Source organism: Podarcis melisellensis (assembly GCF_964234715.1).
Source record: "Podarcis melisellensis genome assembly, chromosome: 6".
Taxonomy (NCBI): domain Eukaryota; kingdom Metazoa; phylum Chordata; class Lepidosauria; order Squamata; family Lacertidae; genus Podarcis; species Podarcis melisellensis.
Genome location: NC_138538.1, coordinates 64,017,603 through 64,038,632, shown reverse-complemented (window position 1 = coordinate 64,038,632; position 21,030 = coordinate 64,017,603). Strand labels below are relative to the sequence as shown.

Sequence of the window (21,030 nt, the reverse complement as noted above, 5' to 3'; positions counted from 1 at the left end):
ATTGTACAAGTAATGTACAAATACTGACATTTGACAGCCCTTTTACATATTTCATAGTAGGTGAATGCATGTTGAATTCCAGTAAATATCCGTGCAGTACATAATAGCTGCAAGAGTCTGCATTAGCTCAAATAATATTAAATACAATAGTCCTTCAGATATTAAAGGCTTCCCTAAACAGGGCTGCCTTCAGATGTCTCCTAAAAGTCTGATAGTTGTTTTTTCCTTTGACATCTGGTGGGAGGGTGTTCCACAGGGCGGGCGCCACTACCAAGAAGGCCCTCTACCTGGTTCCCTGTAACTTCACTTCTCACAGTGAGGGAACTGTCAGAAGGCCCTCAGTGCTGGACCTCAGTGTCCGGACAGAACGATGGGGGTGGAGACGCTCCTTCAGGTATACTGGACCAATAATAATAATAATAATAATAATAATAATAATAATAATAAAAATTTTATTTATATCCCGCCCTCCCCAGCCGAAGCCGGGCAAGGCCGTTTAGGGCTTTAAAGGTCAGCACCAACACTTTGAAATGTGCTTGGAAACGTACCGGGAGCCAATGTTGGTCTTTGAAGACCGGTGGTCTCGGCACTGCTCCCTGTCAACAGTCTAGCTGCCGCATTCTGGATTAGTTGTAGTTGCCGGGGCATCTTCAAAGGTAGCCCCATGTAGATCGCATTGCAATAGTCCAAGCAAGAGATAACTAGAACATGCACTACTCTGGCGTGACAGTCTGTGGGCAGGTAGGGTCTCTGCCTGCGTACCACATGGAGCTGGTAAACAGCTGCCCTGGACACAGAATTGACCTGCACCTCCATGGACAGCTGTGAGTCCAAAATGACTCCCAGGCTGCGCACCTGGTCCTTCAGGGGGAAAGTTACCCCATTCAGAACCAGGGAGTCCTCCACACCTGCCCACCTCTTGTCCCCCCAAAACAGTACATATGTCTTGTCAGGATTCAACCCCAGTCTGTTAGCCGCCATCCATCCTCCAACTGCCTCCAGACACTCACACAGGACCTTCACCGCCTTCACTGGTTCTGATTTGAAAGAGAGGTAGAGCTGGGTATCATCCGCATACTGATGAACACCCAGTCCAAACCCCCTGATGATCTTTCCCAGCAGCTTCATGTAGATGTTGAAAAGCATGGGGGAGAGGACAGAACCCTGAGGCACCTCATTCCCTCCCCCCCCCCCCACTTTCTGAACACGGATCTGGGTTTAACTAGAGCTCACTTGCGCCTATGTGCTCATAAGCAGAGGACTTCAGTTTAGTCACCACTGTAGTCATTTAAAAATGCCCGAAGAATAGCATATGATTCTGCTCAAACTGAGAAGTTTCTTTGTTTGTTTGCACAGATAAAGCTAAGGTGCCCTTGCCAGCTACAAGCTGCAGAGAAATGCATCTTGGTGTAACAGATGATGAGTGAAAGGGTTGTTTAGTTTAAAAGCTGGAATTTATTCAAGGAGCATAGAGATGTGAGGTTGGAACAAGTATGCACTCATCCATGCAAACAGTGATGTTGCCTAGAGAGACAAATAATTTCTGAAGGAAGGGTAGAAAAGAAGAATTAGCATTTTTTTTACCGCATCATTAAATGGATAGCAATAAAGTTAGTAAAAAATATATAGCCAAATGAGTGTTGCTGATGGGAAGACTTTTGGAATATTGCTATAGCAATATCTCTGACAGATGAAATGTTGATTTTAACAGATTAAAGAAGTGAAAGATCTTAAGGAGCTTCATTTATATTTGAGAAGATTAAAATATCCCATTATCTCGACCTTACTCAGATTGGAAGAAAGGAAAAAAATGAAAGAAAAGAAATCCAAAAGGTCACCAAAGAAGGGTTAGTAACTTACGTATTTTGTATAGCATGCGCAGGAAGGATATTTTAGGAGATGGTTATGACATTTCTGTACTGCATACAGACCTATGGATATCTTTACACTTTGATTTCTGACTATTATATTTAGTATTTATCTACTTTCATCTCAAAATGTACTTACTTGATTTTAGCGCTGATCTGTTCATGCTATTAGTGTTTCATCTTTCAATGTCATGGACAAATATTTACACAGTATGTTTTTTCCCCATTTTGTAGTCGGGAAGCAAGTCTGTGGGCAAGTTTGCAATGCAATGACTAGAAATGTGCCATTTGATTTACAAAAATCTGCAGAATCTGAATGTTTGTGTCAGCCCTCTCTGCAGTATTCAGGGAGGGATTGTTAACACATGGGCGCATTTCCTTAATAAAATGACAAGGACCTCTGCTAATTTCTTGAAAGTTGGCTTTGACATTGACGTATGAGACTGAAAACGTTTATTCATCCGTCATCGTCAGTGTCATTCACGTGGTGTCCGGTTATTAACTATGTATGTCTTAGAGTTCCTCATTTGGAATATATTTTGCACAACTCTATAGACTACAGGCCTCTGACGAAATGTTTGCAAGGTGTTGGGTATCTAGTCTGTACACAGAAACATGTGATTATCTGCAGCACTGACTAGAGAGCGCATGGTATTCCACACATAGCTAGCATGATAAGACTATTGTCTAGGACCATTCATATCTGGTGTGAATGTGCTGTATAATCTCAGAGCGATTCCAAGCTCTTATCATTGGTGGCCATTTTTCTGCATTTGTTTGTTTCTTTGAAAGCATCCATCAACAGTGTTGTGGCAGGTTGTGTAATGCTGGTCCTCAAATGGTTTTTCTCCCCACCCTCCTCCCTTGCAAGCATACTGTGGACATATAAGCATTGCAGTTTTACAGATAGCACTCAGCTAAACTGAAATGCGCCTTACTTTGATTCAGAATGGGTCACAGTTTCTTCTCTGCTGGAAGAAAAGTTGTGTGCTCTCTACCACACAACTTCTTTCCCCATAGCCCTCCATTGCAAAGAGTTAGTGGACACTGACACATTGCAGTTTTATTATACGTAGCAATGAACAGAGCTTTGGTCCTATGCTCGCTGTCATGAGTGTGTGCACAGTTAAGTCATACCTCTTCAGTAGTGAACAGAGACCAAGATCTCTGCTTGTTTGGCAATGCTTTCTTAGTCTTGCTTTAAAAAACAGCCACATATAAAGTGAGTGGGTTACTGGAAACTCAGATTTTGTAGGCATGAAAGTGGCATTGTTGAGGCCACTGGAGCTGTCAGTAAGCTTTTACTGAAAACAGGGAGGGACCAAGAATAAAATAGCTTTGGGGTCCTTGCCATGAGTAAAATGCAAGTCCATCTACTCTGATCTGTAGGTTAAAGCTGTCTCAACATATGAAAATTGAAAAACATGGGTTTTGATAAAGTGAAATATGTTTGTTTTTGTTTTTGTTTTAAAAACCAGCTATGGAAAGTTGTCATTCTCAAGATTTCAGAACATTTTTGCCAGGATACTGGGGCCTCTTGAGGCCTTCAGACCACCATGTGCTGGCCATCTCAGATTTAATGGATTCAGCAAATTTGAGTAGACAAAAATGCCATTAGTATTATATAGAACCATTCCTACATAGCTGTTTTCATTTATTTTTATTAACATTTCAGTGCATAAAGATTTTTACTGATGTGCAATGTGGGTTTCATTATTAATCTTTTATGTTGTGTTAATGAAGAGGAAATTCTATGCATACAAATGTGCTTAAGTACTCTGCTTAGCAGTGTCTGACTGTGGTGGTTGAAGGATTTCTGGGTCATGAGGAGAAGTTATAGTTACATTTTCAGATTCATTGACACTGATTTTCATTATTTTTAACGACACCTTTCTCAAGTCACCTTCTGAAAGCGTATATTGTGTGGTTCATTGCGGCATGTCAAAACACTGTACAGTATTGTGACAATCCTCCAACAATCACTCAATAAAGTATCTAAAAACATAACTGTTGCAAACACTGTCTAGCAAGGGCATTGGTATTTCTAATTGTGTTATTTTTGGTGACATTTCAGGGGGGCTTTTTATTTTCTTATAGATTGGTTTATGACTTACCTTTCATACTCGCATAAGAATTCTTTCTACTTACCTCAATAACTTTGATGATCCCCAATGGAGTGGCTTATCTTTAACAGTGTTTTCGTTATCTGCCACACTGCATTTCTACTGGCAAGTTTTAGATAGTGGCCTGTTTAAATTTAACATCTCATATCCTTTTCTTGTGAGAAATATTCCAGTTTGATTCGGTTACCTTGGTGAGCTGTTTCGACTTAAATTTATTTAAACCTAAGAGAACATGGTGTGGAACATCAGTGAGCTTGCAGTCTAAAGTCAGGCCAGTGTAGCTGACAGGAGGTGGTATGAAAAAAGGAAAGTTGTGTTGCTTCTGGAAAGGCACGGTTCAGGAAGAATGTTTTGAAGAAGGATTTGAAGCCATTCTGAGTGTAGTTTGACAGAGGTATAGATCATTCCAGTTGCAGAGAGTGGCACAGAAATGGCACAGAAACATAAAATGGAAGCAGGTCGTTAACAAAGGCCAATAGCAGATGAGTTCAGGTGAAAAGAGGGAATTGGGGAAACATTGGTACTCTTCAATACAGAGACAAGATGAAGGTTGAGTAAGTTAAAAACATTATCAGCAAGATATTGTGTGAGTGGCAGAAAATGACTTGGAGCCAGCAATGCATGCCAGAAAATACATGCATTGCCATTGGCATTTCAAATTTGTCATGTTGGCTGGTATCCACTAGTCTGGAAATCAGTGAAGACACTGCCTTCTAGTTGTGTGTCACAGAAGCTAGAGGTCACCAGTAAAAAGATTCATATCTAGTGTGCTATGCACAATAGACTTAATGTCATGTGCTTCAGCATTGCTATTCACCAACAGAGATGACATCATTCACTGACCTACACTTTCTTATAGCTGCCTACTCATCATTAGGCTAGCCTCACCTGCAGAAGCCTTTTATCTTGCGAACACGGGAAAATGGGATCTAAAACTTCTTCTGGAGTACTTTCAGTTGAATGGCATAATGCTATGGGCTTCCTTGATATTGCACTATGCTTGATTTAGATTGTTTCTTAATCGGTTATCCATTTCAGTATAGCATATGCTTATAGAAAAGTACCTTCATTAATTACAAGACACTTCTGGGGAAACAATAGATTTGTAACTCTCCTGCTCCCTTCACAAACTTGCTTTATTAATGTATTATATTTAAGCTGGTTAGCATTTGCATGTCAGTTTCCCCCAGTCATTTTAAATTTGATTATGAATGATTGGGTGCAAAGTCATAGGTAGGTGAATCGACAGGAAACCAGATGTGACCAACCAAATAATAAATTGCTTGCTTTTGATAAGGGCCAAGATCCAAAGAATTATCCACCCAGTTCCCTGAGCTCAAAGAGACTTGGCCTTATGCACATTCTTAAATTGGAGCTCTTCTAAAGCGGTTCACAAATGAATCAATATTATTAATTCTACAAGCACTATAAGTATGCTGGGAGGCCAATAGGTATGTGTTAGCTTCTCAGTCTGTTTAAATAATTTCAAGAAGCCATCCTCAGTTTTCTCCCCAGCAAGGAGGCCATGCAATAGATTGCACAATACTTAAAGGGTTATTATAACAAAGCTGACAGGAAGAAGTGTAGAGATGTATGCCAGTGGGTTATACTGTACCACACATCTTGGATAAAAGTGGTCTTTCTGTCTCTTCCTGGCATGCTGTTCACAATTTTACCAGAACAGGTCTCGTTTTGTTAAAACAAATACCTCTTGTTTTGTATTTTAAAAGAAGGTGGGTGAGATGGAAGTGTTTTTTTGCCCCCCTCCCCAATGTGGTTTGATTTCAAACTCCACAGGCAAAGGAAGCAGGGTTTGCAAGAGCTGCCCAATCACCTGATTGGTAGACCCTGCAAGGATTGCTTTCAGCAGGGATTGGCTCCGTTTGGGAGCTCTTGCACCAGATTTTCAAGCCACTGATTACAAACCCTGCTTGCCAAGTAACAACTGGGAGCACACTTTAAGGCTCTCAGTTGTTCCTTTTCAGCTAAATCTTTGCCTTTCCCACACCTGATGTCAACATTTCGTGGGGCAGGTGAATGTGGCTCGGGGGAAACCGCCTTGTGAGCCAATTTAAGAACCTTGCTGGGCCTAATAAAGCACACAAGCTGGAGGTATCCTTGCCGCAGATATAAAAATAACAGAATGAGCAGAAATATTAAGTTACAGTTGAGAAAAGCGAAATGAAATTTAGCACGCTCATTTTCCTTATTTGCGTGCTTGGTCTTTGGCAGTGGTATACCAATGTAATATCAGATTTGGCTTACCATCAAGTGGAACAGTTTCCCAGACTAGCAACTTTGCAGGGGTGTTTTCAGCACAATCTGCTCCCAATCTTCCCTCCTTTATCCATTCTTGCTGTTGCCATTCCGAAACAGCCCCCTCCTTTTTCATTTTCACCCCCCTGCGTCTTTATTAGGCTGTAAATCTGTCCCCTCTGTATATTGTACCTAATGTTGAATGAAAGTCTTATTTAATAGGAGGAGGGGAGAATATATCTTCTGTTACTGCTTCCCTCCCTCTCTTGAGCATGCAACTTTCTTATGTACATTTGAACCTAGCAAATGAACAATTGAGGGGTGTGGGGTAGCTACTGGCTAAAATGAGTGGAAGAAACATTTCACTCTATGGCAAGGTTGGACAAGATGAAAAAAGTACCATCGTATTCTTGGATAAGCTGTTGTCAAGGGTTAGTGGGGAGATATGGTAGGCTTTGCAGGGCACAGCTGGTTTGGGCAAGCAAAGAACTAGTGCAGGGTTTTCCAAACTTGGTTCTCCAACTGTTTTGGGACTACAGTTCCCATCATCTCTGACCAATGGTCCTGCTGCTAAGGATGATGGGAGTCGTAGTCCAAAATCAGCTGGAGACCCAGGTTTGAGAAACCTGGAACTAGTGCAAGGATAGCCATTTATCCAGGGTTCCATCTTTGCAAGCCTCATAAGTATGTCCCTGAAGCAGTCGGAAGAATTTTATAGACTTTCCATTATTTGGTTCTTTGGATGGGATTTGCTTCTTTATTTTAAAATGCTATATTGTGACTTTGTTAATGAAAACTTTAATACATTGAAAATATTTGGGGAAATACTGATGTAATTGTTGAACTGTTTTATGTTCAGAGCACTTGGGCTGGAAGGAACCTGAAGTGAAATCTGATGAGATGGCAATGAAATTCAGGCTTTCCATACGTAGAATGCATTTTTATTCATTGCATGATGAGCTGCAGTCGTGTCGAGAGAGAGACAAAGAAATTTTTGACGCTGTACATGACTTGCGTTACTTCATGCAGCCTATAACTCCAACTAAGCCTATTCATGAGCCAGTGAGCATAGATAAGAGGACCTTTGCTAAAGCATTTGGAGCTGTCAGACTTCGCCCCTTGTGTGCTATTGATAAAGCATACTTGGAAAGTCAAAAGTTGGATGTTGAGCTTAAAAAGGAGCGGCATGTCATGCGGATGCAGATTATTAAATGTGAAGTTACAGACTACATCAGTCGTTTACAGGAAAATAAAATGGAGAAAGTTCAGATGGAAAACGAAGAGGGAAAGCTCATGACTAAAGATACTCTGGAAGAGCAGAAGAACAAACGATCAAAGTCAATTAATAAACTGAGGCAAAACTATACCAATTTTGTAAACATCAAGAAGAAAAAGACATTTGAAAATACATTTGTTCAGCGCTTCAGCACTCAACATCTTTCTTTGACAAATGGCTTGTTAAGAATGGATGGATGGAGGAAGAATGAAGAATTTGTGAAGGAACGAAAAGTTGTAGTTAGAAGAATTATAGAAGAACAGAAGCAGCGAAGAGAGATGTTCGAAAATTTCCGTGAGGAGAGGTAAGTTTGCTTTTCTTAATTATTCAGTGCACATAAAGCTTTGACGTTTTCACAAATGTATAGATAGTCTTCAATAATAGTTCTTGGGGAAAACTGGAACTCCCGATAAATAAATATTTATATCCTGATTTTCTGCGTCATTGTCCAAGATGCCTAAAGTGGCTACTATATATATTCCAGTTGCAATATTGCAAGAGAGAAGCACAGACAACAACCAAACTTTTAAAAGGGAAGAATTTATTTGAAACCAAGGGGATAGTGATTCACAAGCTAGCCAGTGAATTTTCATTTGGTCTTTATTTTTAAAACAAATAAATGCAGTTGAGGTCATATTAATCTCCAGGGATAAGGGAGTCCCACAGCTTCATCTATGGGACATGATGAAAAGACATGATCCAGGGTCCCTCTCACTGATCTGAGTGGAAGGGCATATGCCTATGCTCAGATAACAGGATTGGTACATAATAATGTTTAGAAAACAATATAAGACAAAAGCATACCAACTAGGCCTTGCTATGTGTAAAACATACATATCTTCAGTTCAGTTTAACTACAGTTGTTTGATGTATAAATCCAAGCTTTCACTCATCAAAAGGGTATATATTTCCCATAAATACATAAAACTCTTTTTAAAGCCTGTAAATCATCCACTACGTAGGTGCCAACTCCCTGGGGCTCTGGGTGCCAGAGCACCCACAAAATTCCCCGTGAATGAATGGGCCGGGCACCCACAAATTTGGTACGCTGGCACCCAAGTTGGCGCTCCTGATCCACTACATCCTAATTCTGCTCTTTGTTTTCTTATATGTCCAAAGCAATTCCCTCACCCACCCACCCAACCCAGTCTTCTCCAGGTTAAAAATCTTAATCCGGTGTATTCCAGCTCTTTTTTACTTCTACTAATGACCAGACTTCAGACTTTCTTGATACATGTGTGAGTGTAAAGAGAGTACTTAGGAAGCTCACTGATACCAGGAAAGACTGCTCATTTAAGCCACTATTGTCTATTCACACTGACAGTGACTCTCCAGGATCTCAGGCAAAGCTATTTCCCATCACCTCCTATCTGAGATCCTTCAACTTGGAGATGTCCTGTGGCACCTGCCTGATAAATAAGCATAAACGGAATATTTTCCACCTCGGTTTTTATTAATTCAAATTTAGGAAAAACACCTTAAATGTGGCACCTTAAATGTTAAGACATGTTGTTATAGGATAAGTTTTTATGAGCTAGACCTTTTGGAAACTGTCACATTTAGGAAGTATGTGTGCAATACATACATATATAAACACCTTCACAGCACGCATACCCCAAACTGTTCTTTTCCCCTAGAGAGATGGAGAAGTTTATCTCTAGAAGTTGAGATAAAAACAGATCTTGCCCCCTCCCATGATACTGCACTCAACAGCATCTGGATAAGCTGATAGGATTTACCCTTACCTAAACTGAGCCCTTAGCTGTAATACCTTTACTTTCTCTCACAGAAATCAATGGAAGCTATTTAGTTTTATGTAGGAAAGCAAAGGTGTTGAGGTGGAAGAAAAGCCTAGCTTTCATGTCACATGATACTGCCCTCCATGACTGAGGAGAATATTTTCTCCCACCTTAACGTTATCACCTCACTTTAACTTTCTCCATAAAAGATAATGGAAAGCTCTTCATTCTTATTCTGACAAGTGCTCAAGAAGAGACCTTCTAGGTGAGACCAAAGACCTATTTAGCCCAGCCATTCTTTGTCCCATATTGGCCAGCAAGATGCCTATGGGAAGCTGGCAAGCAGGACATGAGAGCAGTAGGCTTCTCCTGCTGTGGTTACCCAGCAAATCATATTCAGAAGCATGCTGTTTCTGATCCTGAAAGGTGATATCCAGCCATTGGTAGCCTTATCCTGCGTGGATTTGTCTAAGGTCGCAATTCAAACCTTCCCCTGCATCCCTGACACATGCAGCTCCTAGGCCAGAAGGTGGGAGAGCCAGGCAGATTTCTGCGCCAACCATGGTAGAAGTGGAACTTCCTTAGGATCCAATGGAACCTGGGCCAGCCCAGCCACTCCTCCATTGGTTACCAGCATCTTCCATTGGTTATCAGCATGAGCAGGCGTCTTGTTGATGGCCTGACCATGCACTCAGAGGCTTAGCTAAGAAAGCAAGGCAGAGGGACTCCTCCACTCATTCCAGCCCTCCCCACGGCTCCTGTAAGAGAGGTTGGATTGTTCTGTAATTATATTTAAAGCTGTCTTAAGTGACCATCACTGTATCTTTTGGTGGCAAATTAAATTATCATTAGAAAACAGCGTCACAGTGTTGAAACCCAGAGTTCTCAGCTGATATGCTTCATAAAGTGGCATTCTCATGGGAATCTGATGGGTCCTTATTTGGCATTCTCTATCTCATGGATATAGGATGAGCGTTCTAGTAAAAAAAAAAAATCATTATAAGAAATGTTCCTCAATATTGATTTTGACAGAGCGAAAGAATTCGTTTCAAAAGAAGTTCAAGGCCGTGTGGGTATCCTTACAACATGCACTATGTGTTCAGGTCTATACCAAATTAATTTATTTTGAAATTATTTATTTTAGTTAAATCTTGCTTTACTTTTTTCAGCATGCCAGGTTTCTGCCGAAATTTATAGTACTACTGATAATATTCTTCGCCTAGATTTTTTCCCCTTTGTACAAAATGAATATCTAGCTAGGAATACTATCTTATCAAGTCATGGTTGCACCCCTTAGATAAGGTTCAGGAAGCCTTGAACATGAAGGCTTGGATTTAGCAAATAATATATTTTATCAAAAAGCCATATGTAGTATGGAAGAATTCTTGACATCACTTAATTGCATTTACTAGCAGCTGTGATATAACATTGTTTTTCTTTATTTTGAAAGGCATACAAACCTAAAGCAAGTGTGTGTTTTTCAAAAGTAGTTTGGAAAGAGGAAATTTGAGTGACTTGTGTTTTCTGTTTCCCTACTTCTGTTTTAACATGGAATTTGGAAACCTCAGATATTCCCCTGGTAGAGCTGTCAGAATACCATGTCATGTATTACAACAATAGAGCCAAAGGAAACAGAAGCATGAGCCACTCACCCTTCCTCTGAGTTAATCCACACCAGAGTTCAGTGTGGATTTGAAGATGCTTTTGTCTCTATATTTTATTTTTCATGGCACCTACACAACATTCTCCTCATCAAAGGGGGCCTACACTTTCCCTATGCTGAATGGGGATTTTTCTGATCCACAGATAATCCGATAAGGGAAGAAAATGCAATATAAAAAGGTATGTTACTCAGTTGTGAAGCCACTGAAGCACATTTCATGGGTCGGCTTCTTTTACATGTGTGCTGACATATTGCTGGGTGCGGTCTTATTGCCATACCCCTTACTTCCATTTTGTTTTCATCAGCCCAAAGGAAAGGATGCAGCTCTGTTCCATTGGCTGTTCCTGAAGGTGCATTTGTGGTATTTTTATTTTACAATAAGCTCTTTTGCAGAACTGCTCTTGTATAGAGCAGCTATAGTAAAATGAAAATTAGATTTGTCTCTGCAGGTAGAGGAGGCAGGAAATGGGAATGAAAGGAAGGAGCAGCCTTTCATGTGAGTGACTCCAAATCCTTGCCTGGCTTGGAGCAATGCACATTTATTTATTTTTCTGACTGCTTTTTTTGTACAAATCTGGCCTATTTGTGTTTTTATTCATTTTTTTAAAGCTGTACTTGCATAGCTAAACAAATACCTGCAGTCATGCCCTCAAAACAGATATACACGTGTGTGTGTGTGTGTGCGCGCGCGCGTGCGTGCGTGCGCACACACACACACACACTTTTGTGCAAATCTGGTATGTTGGAAAACTTGTATTCCAAAAATAAAGTATGTTAAGCAGTGCATGCACCTGTGCACAAGCTCACATGAGATCTCTGGTTTCCAGATCTTATGGTGAGTAGAGAAGTTCTTATCAATAGAAGGAATCAATTCACAGCACAGTTGTATCCCATGAAGCACCACCACTGTTATGGACAGGAAACAATGAGGTTGATTTAAGAAGCACAAAATTGAAAACGCTCAAGCGTGGATTAAGGTTCTGAAACACGCACACAGAAACAACAACCCACTTACACACGAAGGTCACAGTTTGGACACAGCCACTTTCTAATGTCAGAGTACTTGCAGTTCTGTCCGACAAACTGACTCAGGGCGCTTCCAGACTGTCACTGTTTTCAAGTAGGATTCAGTCACATACTGGCAAATTCCGGTTGCACAATTAAAGTTGTTTGGGAGTTCTCATGCAATAATAATAATAATCCCTCAACAATTCCACCCCACCCCCCAATATTGGACTTTTGTGCTATGTAAAGTCATGGGGGAAAACACAAAAATTGTGGGATAACAGTTGGCTTGATGCAAAGTCCACCAAGCTCCCTGCAAGCTGAATAAATGCTTAATAAATGGCCAACATTGTCTTCTCTCTCTGCCTCTGCAAACAAATAATCATGAATGCTCAATGAACAGATCATGTGGAAACAGCCTCTGTAGGAATATCTTTTGTTTTTGTTTTAAGTGGGTGCACTTTTCTGTTAGTTTCTTGCTTGGTTTACCCTTCAGCTTCTGTATCCTTGCTAACAACAAAGCCTTGCATGTCAGATTAGGCCCATTTACACCTGAACGATTTTAATGTCTTTAAATTGTGACATTTGTGACCCCTGGGCAACCATGCTGTTTTCAGCAGGTTCCCCGTTTGCCTGGCTGAAGTCGGTAGGTGATCTTTTGCTAAAATGCAGTACGAACTGGCACAATTTTTTCTCCACAAACCTTGCATCTTCTTGTTTCTTAGTGATAGGAAACATGCACAATAGTTAGATTTCTTTATTTGCTGGTTATTTTGTAGAGAACACATTAAGTTAGTACCTAGTCTTGCCTGCATTTATTGTTACTTTGGGGAAAGAAAGTTAATAGAACACTGATGTCGTGTATCAAATTAAAAATCAAGCGTAGGACCATAAAGGTGAATTTAATTAACTGAATGCTATTGTTATATCTCTGCATAGCTGATTACAATTTAATAGTGAAGCAAAGGGAGGACTGAGGCATCAGTTTCACTCTTGATTGATATAGTTTCTCATTCAATATATTTCGCTTTTATGTATCTTTCTACAAAAGATTGTGGATGTTTCACATTTTTATTTATTTAAAAAGTTTCATTTTATGGCACCATACATGACACAGAATGGCAGAGACATAGCTCATCCACAGTAGCATCTCTCCAGTTCCCACTGCCTAAATTTATGTAGTGCAATTTTATCCCTCCTTTCTTCCTGCGCGGAACTCAAGGTGGCCTACATAGGCAGCCTCCCATCCAAGTATTGACTAGATTCATACAGTGGTACCTTGGGTTACATACGCTTCAGGTTACATACGCTTCAGGTTACAGACTCCACTAACTCAGAAATAGTATCTTGGGTTAAGAACTTTGCTTCAGGATAAGAACAGAAATCGTGCTTTGGCAGCGCGGCGGCAGCAGGAGGCCCCATTAGCTAAAGTGGTGCTTCAGATTAAGAACAGTTTGAGGTTAAGAACGGACCTCCGGAACGAATTAAGTACTTAACCCGGGGTACCACTGTATATGCTTTGCTTCAGCATAGTGGCTGCATCGTGCCTTGGGACCACTGCTTTTAAAAGGCAACTGAAAGGCACAGGAAAAGACTGGTTGGAATGGAATCTCATTGGAAAATTGTAACAGTGCACCCAAGGCATATTGCATCCACTGAATTACCAGAGATTAGAAAAGAATTTTGAGAGGGAGAAGGAACAATTTTTCACCTCTGGTGGACCTGCCCTAGAGTGAAGGCTTTCTGGGAAATGATATATAATGAACTGAAAAAGGTATTTAAGTATACCTTCCCTAAGAAACCAGAGGCCTTTCTTCTGGGCATTGTCGGCCAGAGTGTGCAAAAGAAGGATCGAACGTTTTTTATGTATGCTACAACATCAGCAAGGATACTCATCGCTAAATGCTGGAAAATTCAAGATTTACCCACACTGGAAGAATGGCAGACGCAACTGATAACCTATATGGAACTGGCGGAAATGACCGGCAGAATCCGAGACCTGGGAGAGGAGACGATAGAAGAAGATTGGAAGAAATTTAAGATTTACCTACAAAAACATTGTAAACTATATGAATGTTAAGAAGGATGCTAGAGCGTAAACAACTGGGCACCATTAAGCTAGAGGAAGTAAATTATGAAGATAAGCTAAATTTCAAGGAAAGTTTAAATATTGGGAAGTTTTAAGTTATATGTAATGTGTTAAGATTTGAGTCAAAGGTTATTTAAGATTAGAGATATAACACTGGAAAATTAGACAATAAGAATAGAAACAAGGGGATAAATTTGCTGGACAAAGTTTTATAGACAAGAACGCAGGAGCGGGAGGTGTGAGGAAGTCCAAAGAAGTTAAGAAAATTAAGCTAAAAGATGTGATATTGTGATATTGTTTGGGTTTTTTGGTATGGTATGGTAATCAAAGAAAACTGTTAATAAAAATATTTTTTTAAAAAATAGAAAAGAATTTTGAGACTGGGAACGAAAAGCCGTGGTGCGCTCTGTTGTGTGCTCGCTTGTGTCTCACATTTATTGCCCAACACTTATAAAGATGGTGTGATAGTTTCAATGTGGCCTGTTTCTTTAAGTGAAGAAGTGAAAAAACAAACACGCATTGAACTTAGGTATGTTGCCAAGTGCCATATTATTATATAGAATGCGTAGATGGGGGGGGGGGGAGGAACAGAGTCAAGATTTCGGTTTTTGGCTCAAGGACAGACAAGAGCAGTTTAGAACTGGTGATGAGGCTTCTTTTTCCCTTCTCCAGGCAAGATATGATGCAAAGACAAAACACAGATGAAAAACAGTTTAGGAACTGTGTGGCCCACGAAATGGCGAGAGAGAGATACAGGCAAGCCAAGGCAAAGGTTGAAGCCATCAAGCAACCCAGACAGATGGCGCTGTACTCCTTGCCCGTGATTGGCAGTTCTGGCACTGCAGTGCCTGTCATAGAGTATGACGGCTAAGATGGTAAGGTGTATAATATGGCAAGTGGAAAGAAGACCAGTTGCAACTGGTTCTTTGAATGATCTAGATGAAGCTTTGTTGTCTTACAGGTTTGGAATCTGTTTCTGTTGATAATGATTTTGAAACGTAAACCAGAAAAAGACAATTTGATGAGCAGATCGACTACAACATTTGAAGTATTTCAGTATATCCACGTGAGGAAGAAAACAGCTGTAGCCTGTTGTGCTAATTGTTTGCAAATGTTGACTTTTAAGTGGCAAACATTTCAAGCGTACATACAATTACCTCTGTATTTAGCTTTAAAATTAAATTATTCAATGCCATATAAAAATAATTGGGGAAGAATTCACTGGTTGTTAATGTAGCCAAGTAGCATGAGTGCAATTAAACATGTTGACTACACTTATTGCAGACAGGACTGCTGGAGCTTTGCCTCAGTGATTCCTCCGTAACTGTATATACAACAATGCCATAAGCCATTAGCTCTCGATAGAATGTATTTTCAGTTGCTCTCTGGCTATGCCTTAATGCAATAATTTGGTCCCAGCTGCTAACTTTCATTAACACGCTGTGTACTTTGATTAGTTTCATTAGCTGCTTTCCTATGTGTAATTAATTATGCTTCTAGTTGATTCTACTTTAATTCTTTGTATATATATTTCTCCATGTGTATTGAGCCCAGGGAGAGCAGACTTGGGCAGTTGCTGGAAGAGGCGTGGAGTCTTCCGTTGCTCCTCCCAGCTCAGTTACAGAAGTTGGGATGAGGTTTTCTTTTACTTTAGTTGTTACATCTGACACTGAAGACACACAGTAGCTTTTAAGAGAACTGGGGCCAAACTACATGTGACACCATTCATGCAACTAACAATTTCTTGCATTTCACATTTACAATGTAAGAAAAACAGTGACACTTTCTTGTTACTTATCATTGTCTCTCATCAGAAGAAATAGACATAGACTTTAATGTTAGTTTTATATGTTTTGTTTCACATTTCCAAAGGAAATGGCAACTTTTTACAATCAGCTCTACATTACGTGGGGGTTACATTCTGAGGCACCTTGTGTTTAAGTGAAAGCGTGTTTCTTGGGAATGCCATTGAAAAAGCCTGCAAACACCACAATCACTCTCCCCAGTCCTCCTTGCTCAGACTCCCAACATTGCACAGGCCTCAAAGGTTGGTGCAAGGTCTTGTGGGATTACTCTTGCGAAAGCTCATGAGATTTCTGGACACTGTCTTCGTGCCATTTTGCCCCTTTTCATGCCATTTCTGGGTTCGTGGTGATGCACACCAGCGTGGTCGTACGTGCTTGAATGGGCGTAAATGGGGAGTTGCCTATATTTGAAAGCTCTCGTGATAATTTACACTGGGTCCTCACCACCAACATGGATTCAGGCTGGACTTGCTCTCTTATAGTCCATCTGCTTCAACTTGTGGGACACCTATCCTATTAACAGGGAGAAGATTACAAGACAGAGCAGAGTTGGAACAATCTCCTTCCTCAGACAAATCCATGCCCATTTTTCTTCAGAAATCCTTGGCCCATTTATTCCAACAAGCATTTGAAAGACTGTGCTGATGCTCCTAATGGTTCTCCCCAACACACTCATATTTTGATTGCTATGGCTGTTTTTAAATCAAGGAAACTGCTTCCTTTAAAAAAGGAAAAAAAGAAATCCACTCTCCCACAATAAGTCCCTTGCTCGCCTTTGGAGAAAGTTGTGTAGCGTAGACCTTTTTACTGTTCTAGTCTTTTATAAAATTTACAATCAAATCTCTTTGTTAAATGAATGCTTTCCTTTAACCTTTCTTCTGATTTGTTTTCCAACATTTTTCACATACAATTGCTAGTAGCTTTTTGCATTATTTTCTACTAGGGACGGAGGAGAAATTTTATTCAGTGCATATCTAGAGCCTAATAATCTATCAAATACACACTTTCTGAAACAATGCAAACTGAAACACTGTTATCCTTTGGAATTTGCACCTATCCAAATTTAGCAATTGGTTTCCCCAACCAACATTTGCAAAAATGCACATAAGTTAGGGAAAGTGTGCATAAAAAAGTGAACATTACATATATAATGCATTATATTAGGGGAAATTTCTTGCAAAAAATGTGTGTATTCATCAAAACTGCATATGAAAATGTGTTTTATTATGAGAAATTCACACTAATATGCTGATAATTTTTGTGAGAGGTTTATTTCATTGCAAATTGCTGCAGAAATGTGGAGAAATGAATTTAGGACTGGAAAAATTAGAAACTTAAGAGAACCAAAATTGACAGATGCGTCCATCCCTAATTTCTATTCTTAAACACACCTTGTACTGCCATAATGATTTGACTGTTTAATATTTAAAAAGATTTGTCCTTATAACATCCATATTGCTATTTTGCTATGGCTGCCCCACTAGTCTTGTTGGCAGCTCATAATTAGCACTTTCTTTTCTTTTTTCTTATTAATTGAATAAAACTGTTACTTACATTTCAGATTTTTAGACACTAGTCCTTTACCTCCCTGCTACTCAGCTACACAAATTCTAATTATTGTCATGAAATACAATTCTTAAAAGCATATGTCTCCTGGGTATCTCAATCTCTCCAGAATTTCCTACACATTTTGCACCCGTGCCATTTCTGCAAGTATTTTATCTACGCAGAAGATTATTTCCCCCTCTCTTATTCCTGGGCTGTAGTCCTGATAAAGAACTTTTCGTGTTCAACCTTATTGGAGGTTGGTGACTGCCACTTCTTCTTATCCATTTCTCTGCATCTAAAGAAAGGGAAAGACCCATATATTATAAAGGTCTTTATCAGGGTATGAGCAAAAGGTCTTTATCAGGGTATGAGCACACACAAAATTCTGGGAACAGGCTGTTGAGGCCGACAATATTTTGAGTCAAATAATTATTTGGGGGCAAATGAATCAGTTTCATTAAGAGACATCTAAAGCAATCCTGCAAGATCTCCGTTAAAGGAGCCCCTACTGACTGGCCAGTTGTCTCTTTTTTTTGGTACTTCTATCAAATGTACCGTATTTTTCGCTCTATAGGACGCACTTTTTCCCCTCCAAAAATGAAGGGGAAATGTGTGTGCGTCCTATGGAGCGAATGCAGGCTCCCTGGCTTCAGCGATAGCAAGGCAAAGCCTCCGAAGCCTGCGCTACAGAGGCTTCGCGTTGCTTCCGCTGAAGCCAGGAGAGTCTGCTCTTTGAGGCTGGCGGTGGGGAAAGCAGCGCTTCCCCCATCGCCAGCCCCAGAGGATGGGGGGCAGCAGGAAGGCGCGCGACGCCTTCCCGCTACTCTCCAACCCGGCTTTGAGGCTGGCGGGGGGGAAAGCAGCGCTTCCCCCATCGCCAGCCCCAGAGGATGGGGGGCAGCAGGAAGGCGCGCGACGCCTTCCCGCTACTCTCCAACCCGGCTTTGAGGCTGGCGGGGGGGAAAGCAGCGCTTCCCCCATCGCCAGCCCCAGAGGATGGGGGGCAGCAGGAAGGCGCGCGACGCCTTCCCGCTACTCTCCAACCCGGCTTTGAGGCTGGCGGGGGGGAAAGCAGTCCCTTCTCCCTCCTGCGGGCTTTTGCGGGAGATGGGGGAATTCCCCCACCTCCCGCAAAAGCAGGCAAAAGCCGTGTGCTCTTTAAAGAGGCTCCGTGGCTTCTGCAGGCTTTTCTAGGAGGTGGGGGAATTCCCCCACCTCCTAGAAAAGCCCGCAGGAGCCGCGCACCCTTTAAAGAGCGCACGGCTCTTGGGGGCTTTTCCCCAAGGACGGAGAAGGGACTGACTGGCCGAGTCAGTCCCTTCTCCCTCCTGCGGGCTTTTGCGGGAGATGGGGGAATTCCCCCACCTCCCGCAAAAGCAGGCAAAAGCCGTGTGCTCTTTAAAGGGGCTCCGTGGCTTCTGCAGGCTTTTCTAGGAGGTGGGGGAATTCCCCCACCTCCTAGAAAAGCCCGCAGGAGCCGCGCACCCTTTAAAGAGCGCACGGCTCTTGGGGGCTTTTCCCCAAGGACGGAGAAGGGACTGACTGGCCGAGTCAGTCCCTTCTCCCTCCTGCGGGCTTTTGCGGGAGATGGGGGAATTCCCCCACCTCCCGCAAAAGCAGGCAAAAGCCGTGCGCTCTTTAAAGGAGCTGCACGGCTTTGCTGGCTTTTCCAGGAGGTGGGGGAATTCCCCCACCTCGCAGAAAAGCCTGCAAGAGCCGCGCAGCCTTTAAAGAGCGTGCAGCTCTTTGCGGCTTTTGCCCAAGGAGGGAGAAGGGACTGACTGGCCGTTTCAGTCCCTTCTCCCTCCTGGTCGAAAAGCCCGCGGGAGTCAAGCGGGGCTCCTGTGGGCTTTTGCGGGAGGTGGGGGAATTCCGCCACCTCCCGCAAAAGCAGGGAGAAGGTCTTGGAGTAGCGCACAGGCTGCGTGCAACCTGTCCACTGCTCCCAGAGCTGCGGGGGGGGGGGGAATCATATTTTTTCCTTGATTTCCCCCCCTGAAAACTAGGTGCGTCCTATGGTCCGGTGCGTCCAATCGTGCGAAAAATACAGTATCCAGTATCTGAATAAAGTGGCAGTGGTCAAACCAATTCCCACTGTTTTTGTGGAGACTGTGCTTCATAAACCCCACTCTTTCAATCATAAGCCAGCATACTTCTTCTGTGAACTAATTATTGTTGCTTTTTTCCTGTAGAGCAGCAACAGAATATTTTTCCAGCCCTTCTCATTTTCTGTCTCTAAGGTGAAGCTAAACTGATGTATTCTGAAGCTAGATTTCATTGTTTGTGCCATGCTTAGTTTCAACTGTTGTGAGTTATTGTTTGCTGTTACAGAGAGCCATAATGAATTGTTACATTTTGACACCTGTCTTTCAATGTTTTCTATTCCAATCTACCAGTTTATTTATAGCCTACTCCACAGCTTGTTATTAAACATGTTTTTAAAATAATACAAAGACAGTATTCATTAATAATTTCCCTCTCTCTTTGTTTCAAGAGAATCTTACCTGGACATGAAAAATGGATATGTGAATATGGGATCTGCCCATGGTGAAAAAGTGTCTGAAATGTATAGAAAATCAAAGTCATACCTAATAACACCAAAGAGAACTGTTTATGTGAATTATTGGAGATTTTTAAAAATCCATCTGCAAGAGACTGACCAGATACAGCATTCTGCAAAAATTACCAGCTGCTATTTGTGTCATGAAGAAATAATCAATCAATCAATCTTTATTGCTGTCAAACACCAGACAGCATGAAGAAATAACAAAATTTAGATATATTTATAAATAATTTGATACATGTTGTTCATTTTTAAAAATCAATAACCAGCTATATCTAAATGTACAAATGTTCCATTTCCACAATTCACTGTAATTTTAAGTAACAATTGGGAAAAAGGAAAGTGTATGAAATAGTGGAACAGAAAAGATATTAGATATGTTGTCATGAACTACATAAGGAGTGCCCATAGTGAGGAAGGAACAGACTGTTGTTTGAATGCCTTCGTGGCCTGGTTAATTTTTTTATAGTGGTTGTGGATATGGTAAATCTGGCCTGCTTTAGTTTGGTGAAGATGGTCTGTCACATACTTTGCAAACAAAATCTGGGATTCCTACTGCTACTACAGTACCAGACCTCTTGGAAGGAGATCTTCACTTTTTTGTCATATATTAATAGTGCCGATTAGATCTTTAGGATTGTACACACTACAGGTTGTGTTCTGCTCTTTGAGCCATTCATCCTTGGCCAACAGAAGTATATCTTTCATATGGCAATGTGCTAAATGTGATAGATTTCATTGATAATCTAACCCTTGACATGTCTTCTACCCAACACTTTGTTTTTTGGGTATGGTTGTTGTACATCCCCACTTGCATTCCAAGCATTCTTTGTCAGTATTGGATAATGAGCAATAAAATTGTGGTCTGCATAATCCCAGGCTCCATATCATGGCTTCTGATGTGTGTGTCTCTAAGTATTAATGACTAGAAGAAATTTGATTGTGTTGGATCTTCTAAGAAATAACAAAACAATCTGAGGGAAACAGAGAGCCACTGTGGAAGTTAATATTTCCCAAATAGTGTCCTGTACCTGTGCTGGAACTGGTGGTATTAATGGATACAGGTTTTTCTGTGTTCCAATATGTGGTTTATTC

The 21,030-nt window shown here is 41.1% G+C and overlaps 1 protein-coding gene across 12 annotated transcripts in view; it reads left to right on the top strand.

Moving 5' to 3' along the window:
* Window positions 1-20,808, top strand: part of LRRIQ3 (leucine rich repeats and IQ motif containing 3) — a 44,319-nt gene extending 23,511 nt beyond the window's left edge. For 10 of the 12 annotated variants that reach the window (XM_081914650.1, XM_081914654.1, XM_081914645.1 and 7 more), the window contains 4 exons: window positions 1,712-1,847; window positions 7,107-7,827; window positions 14,692-14,894; window positions 14,981-15,302. In XM_081914650.1, coding sequence (XP_081770776.1) covers window positions 1,712-1,847; window positions 7,107-7,827; window positions 14,692-14,890 — 1,056 coding nt within the window. In that variant the 3' untranslated portion in view covers window positions 14,891-14,894; window positions 14,981-15,302. Of the gene's footprint in view, window positions 1-1,711; window positions 1,848-7,106; window positions 7,828-14,691; window positions 14,895-14,980; window positions 15,303-19,866 lie in introns of those variants that run through there. The other 2 variants (XR_014169261.1, XM_081914647.1) reach the window with 2 other exon arrangements.
* The last annotated feature ends 222 nt before the right edge of the window (window positions 20,809-21,030 follow it).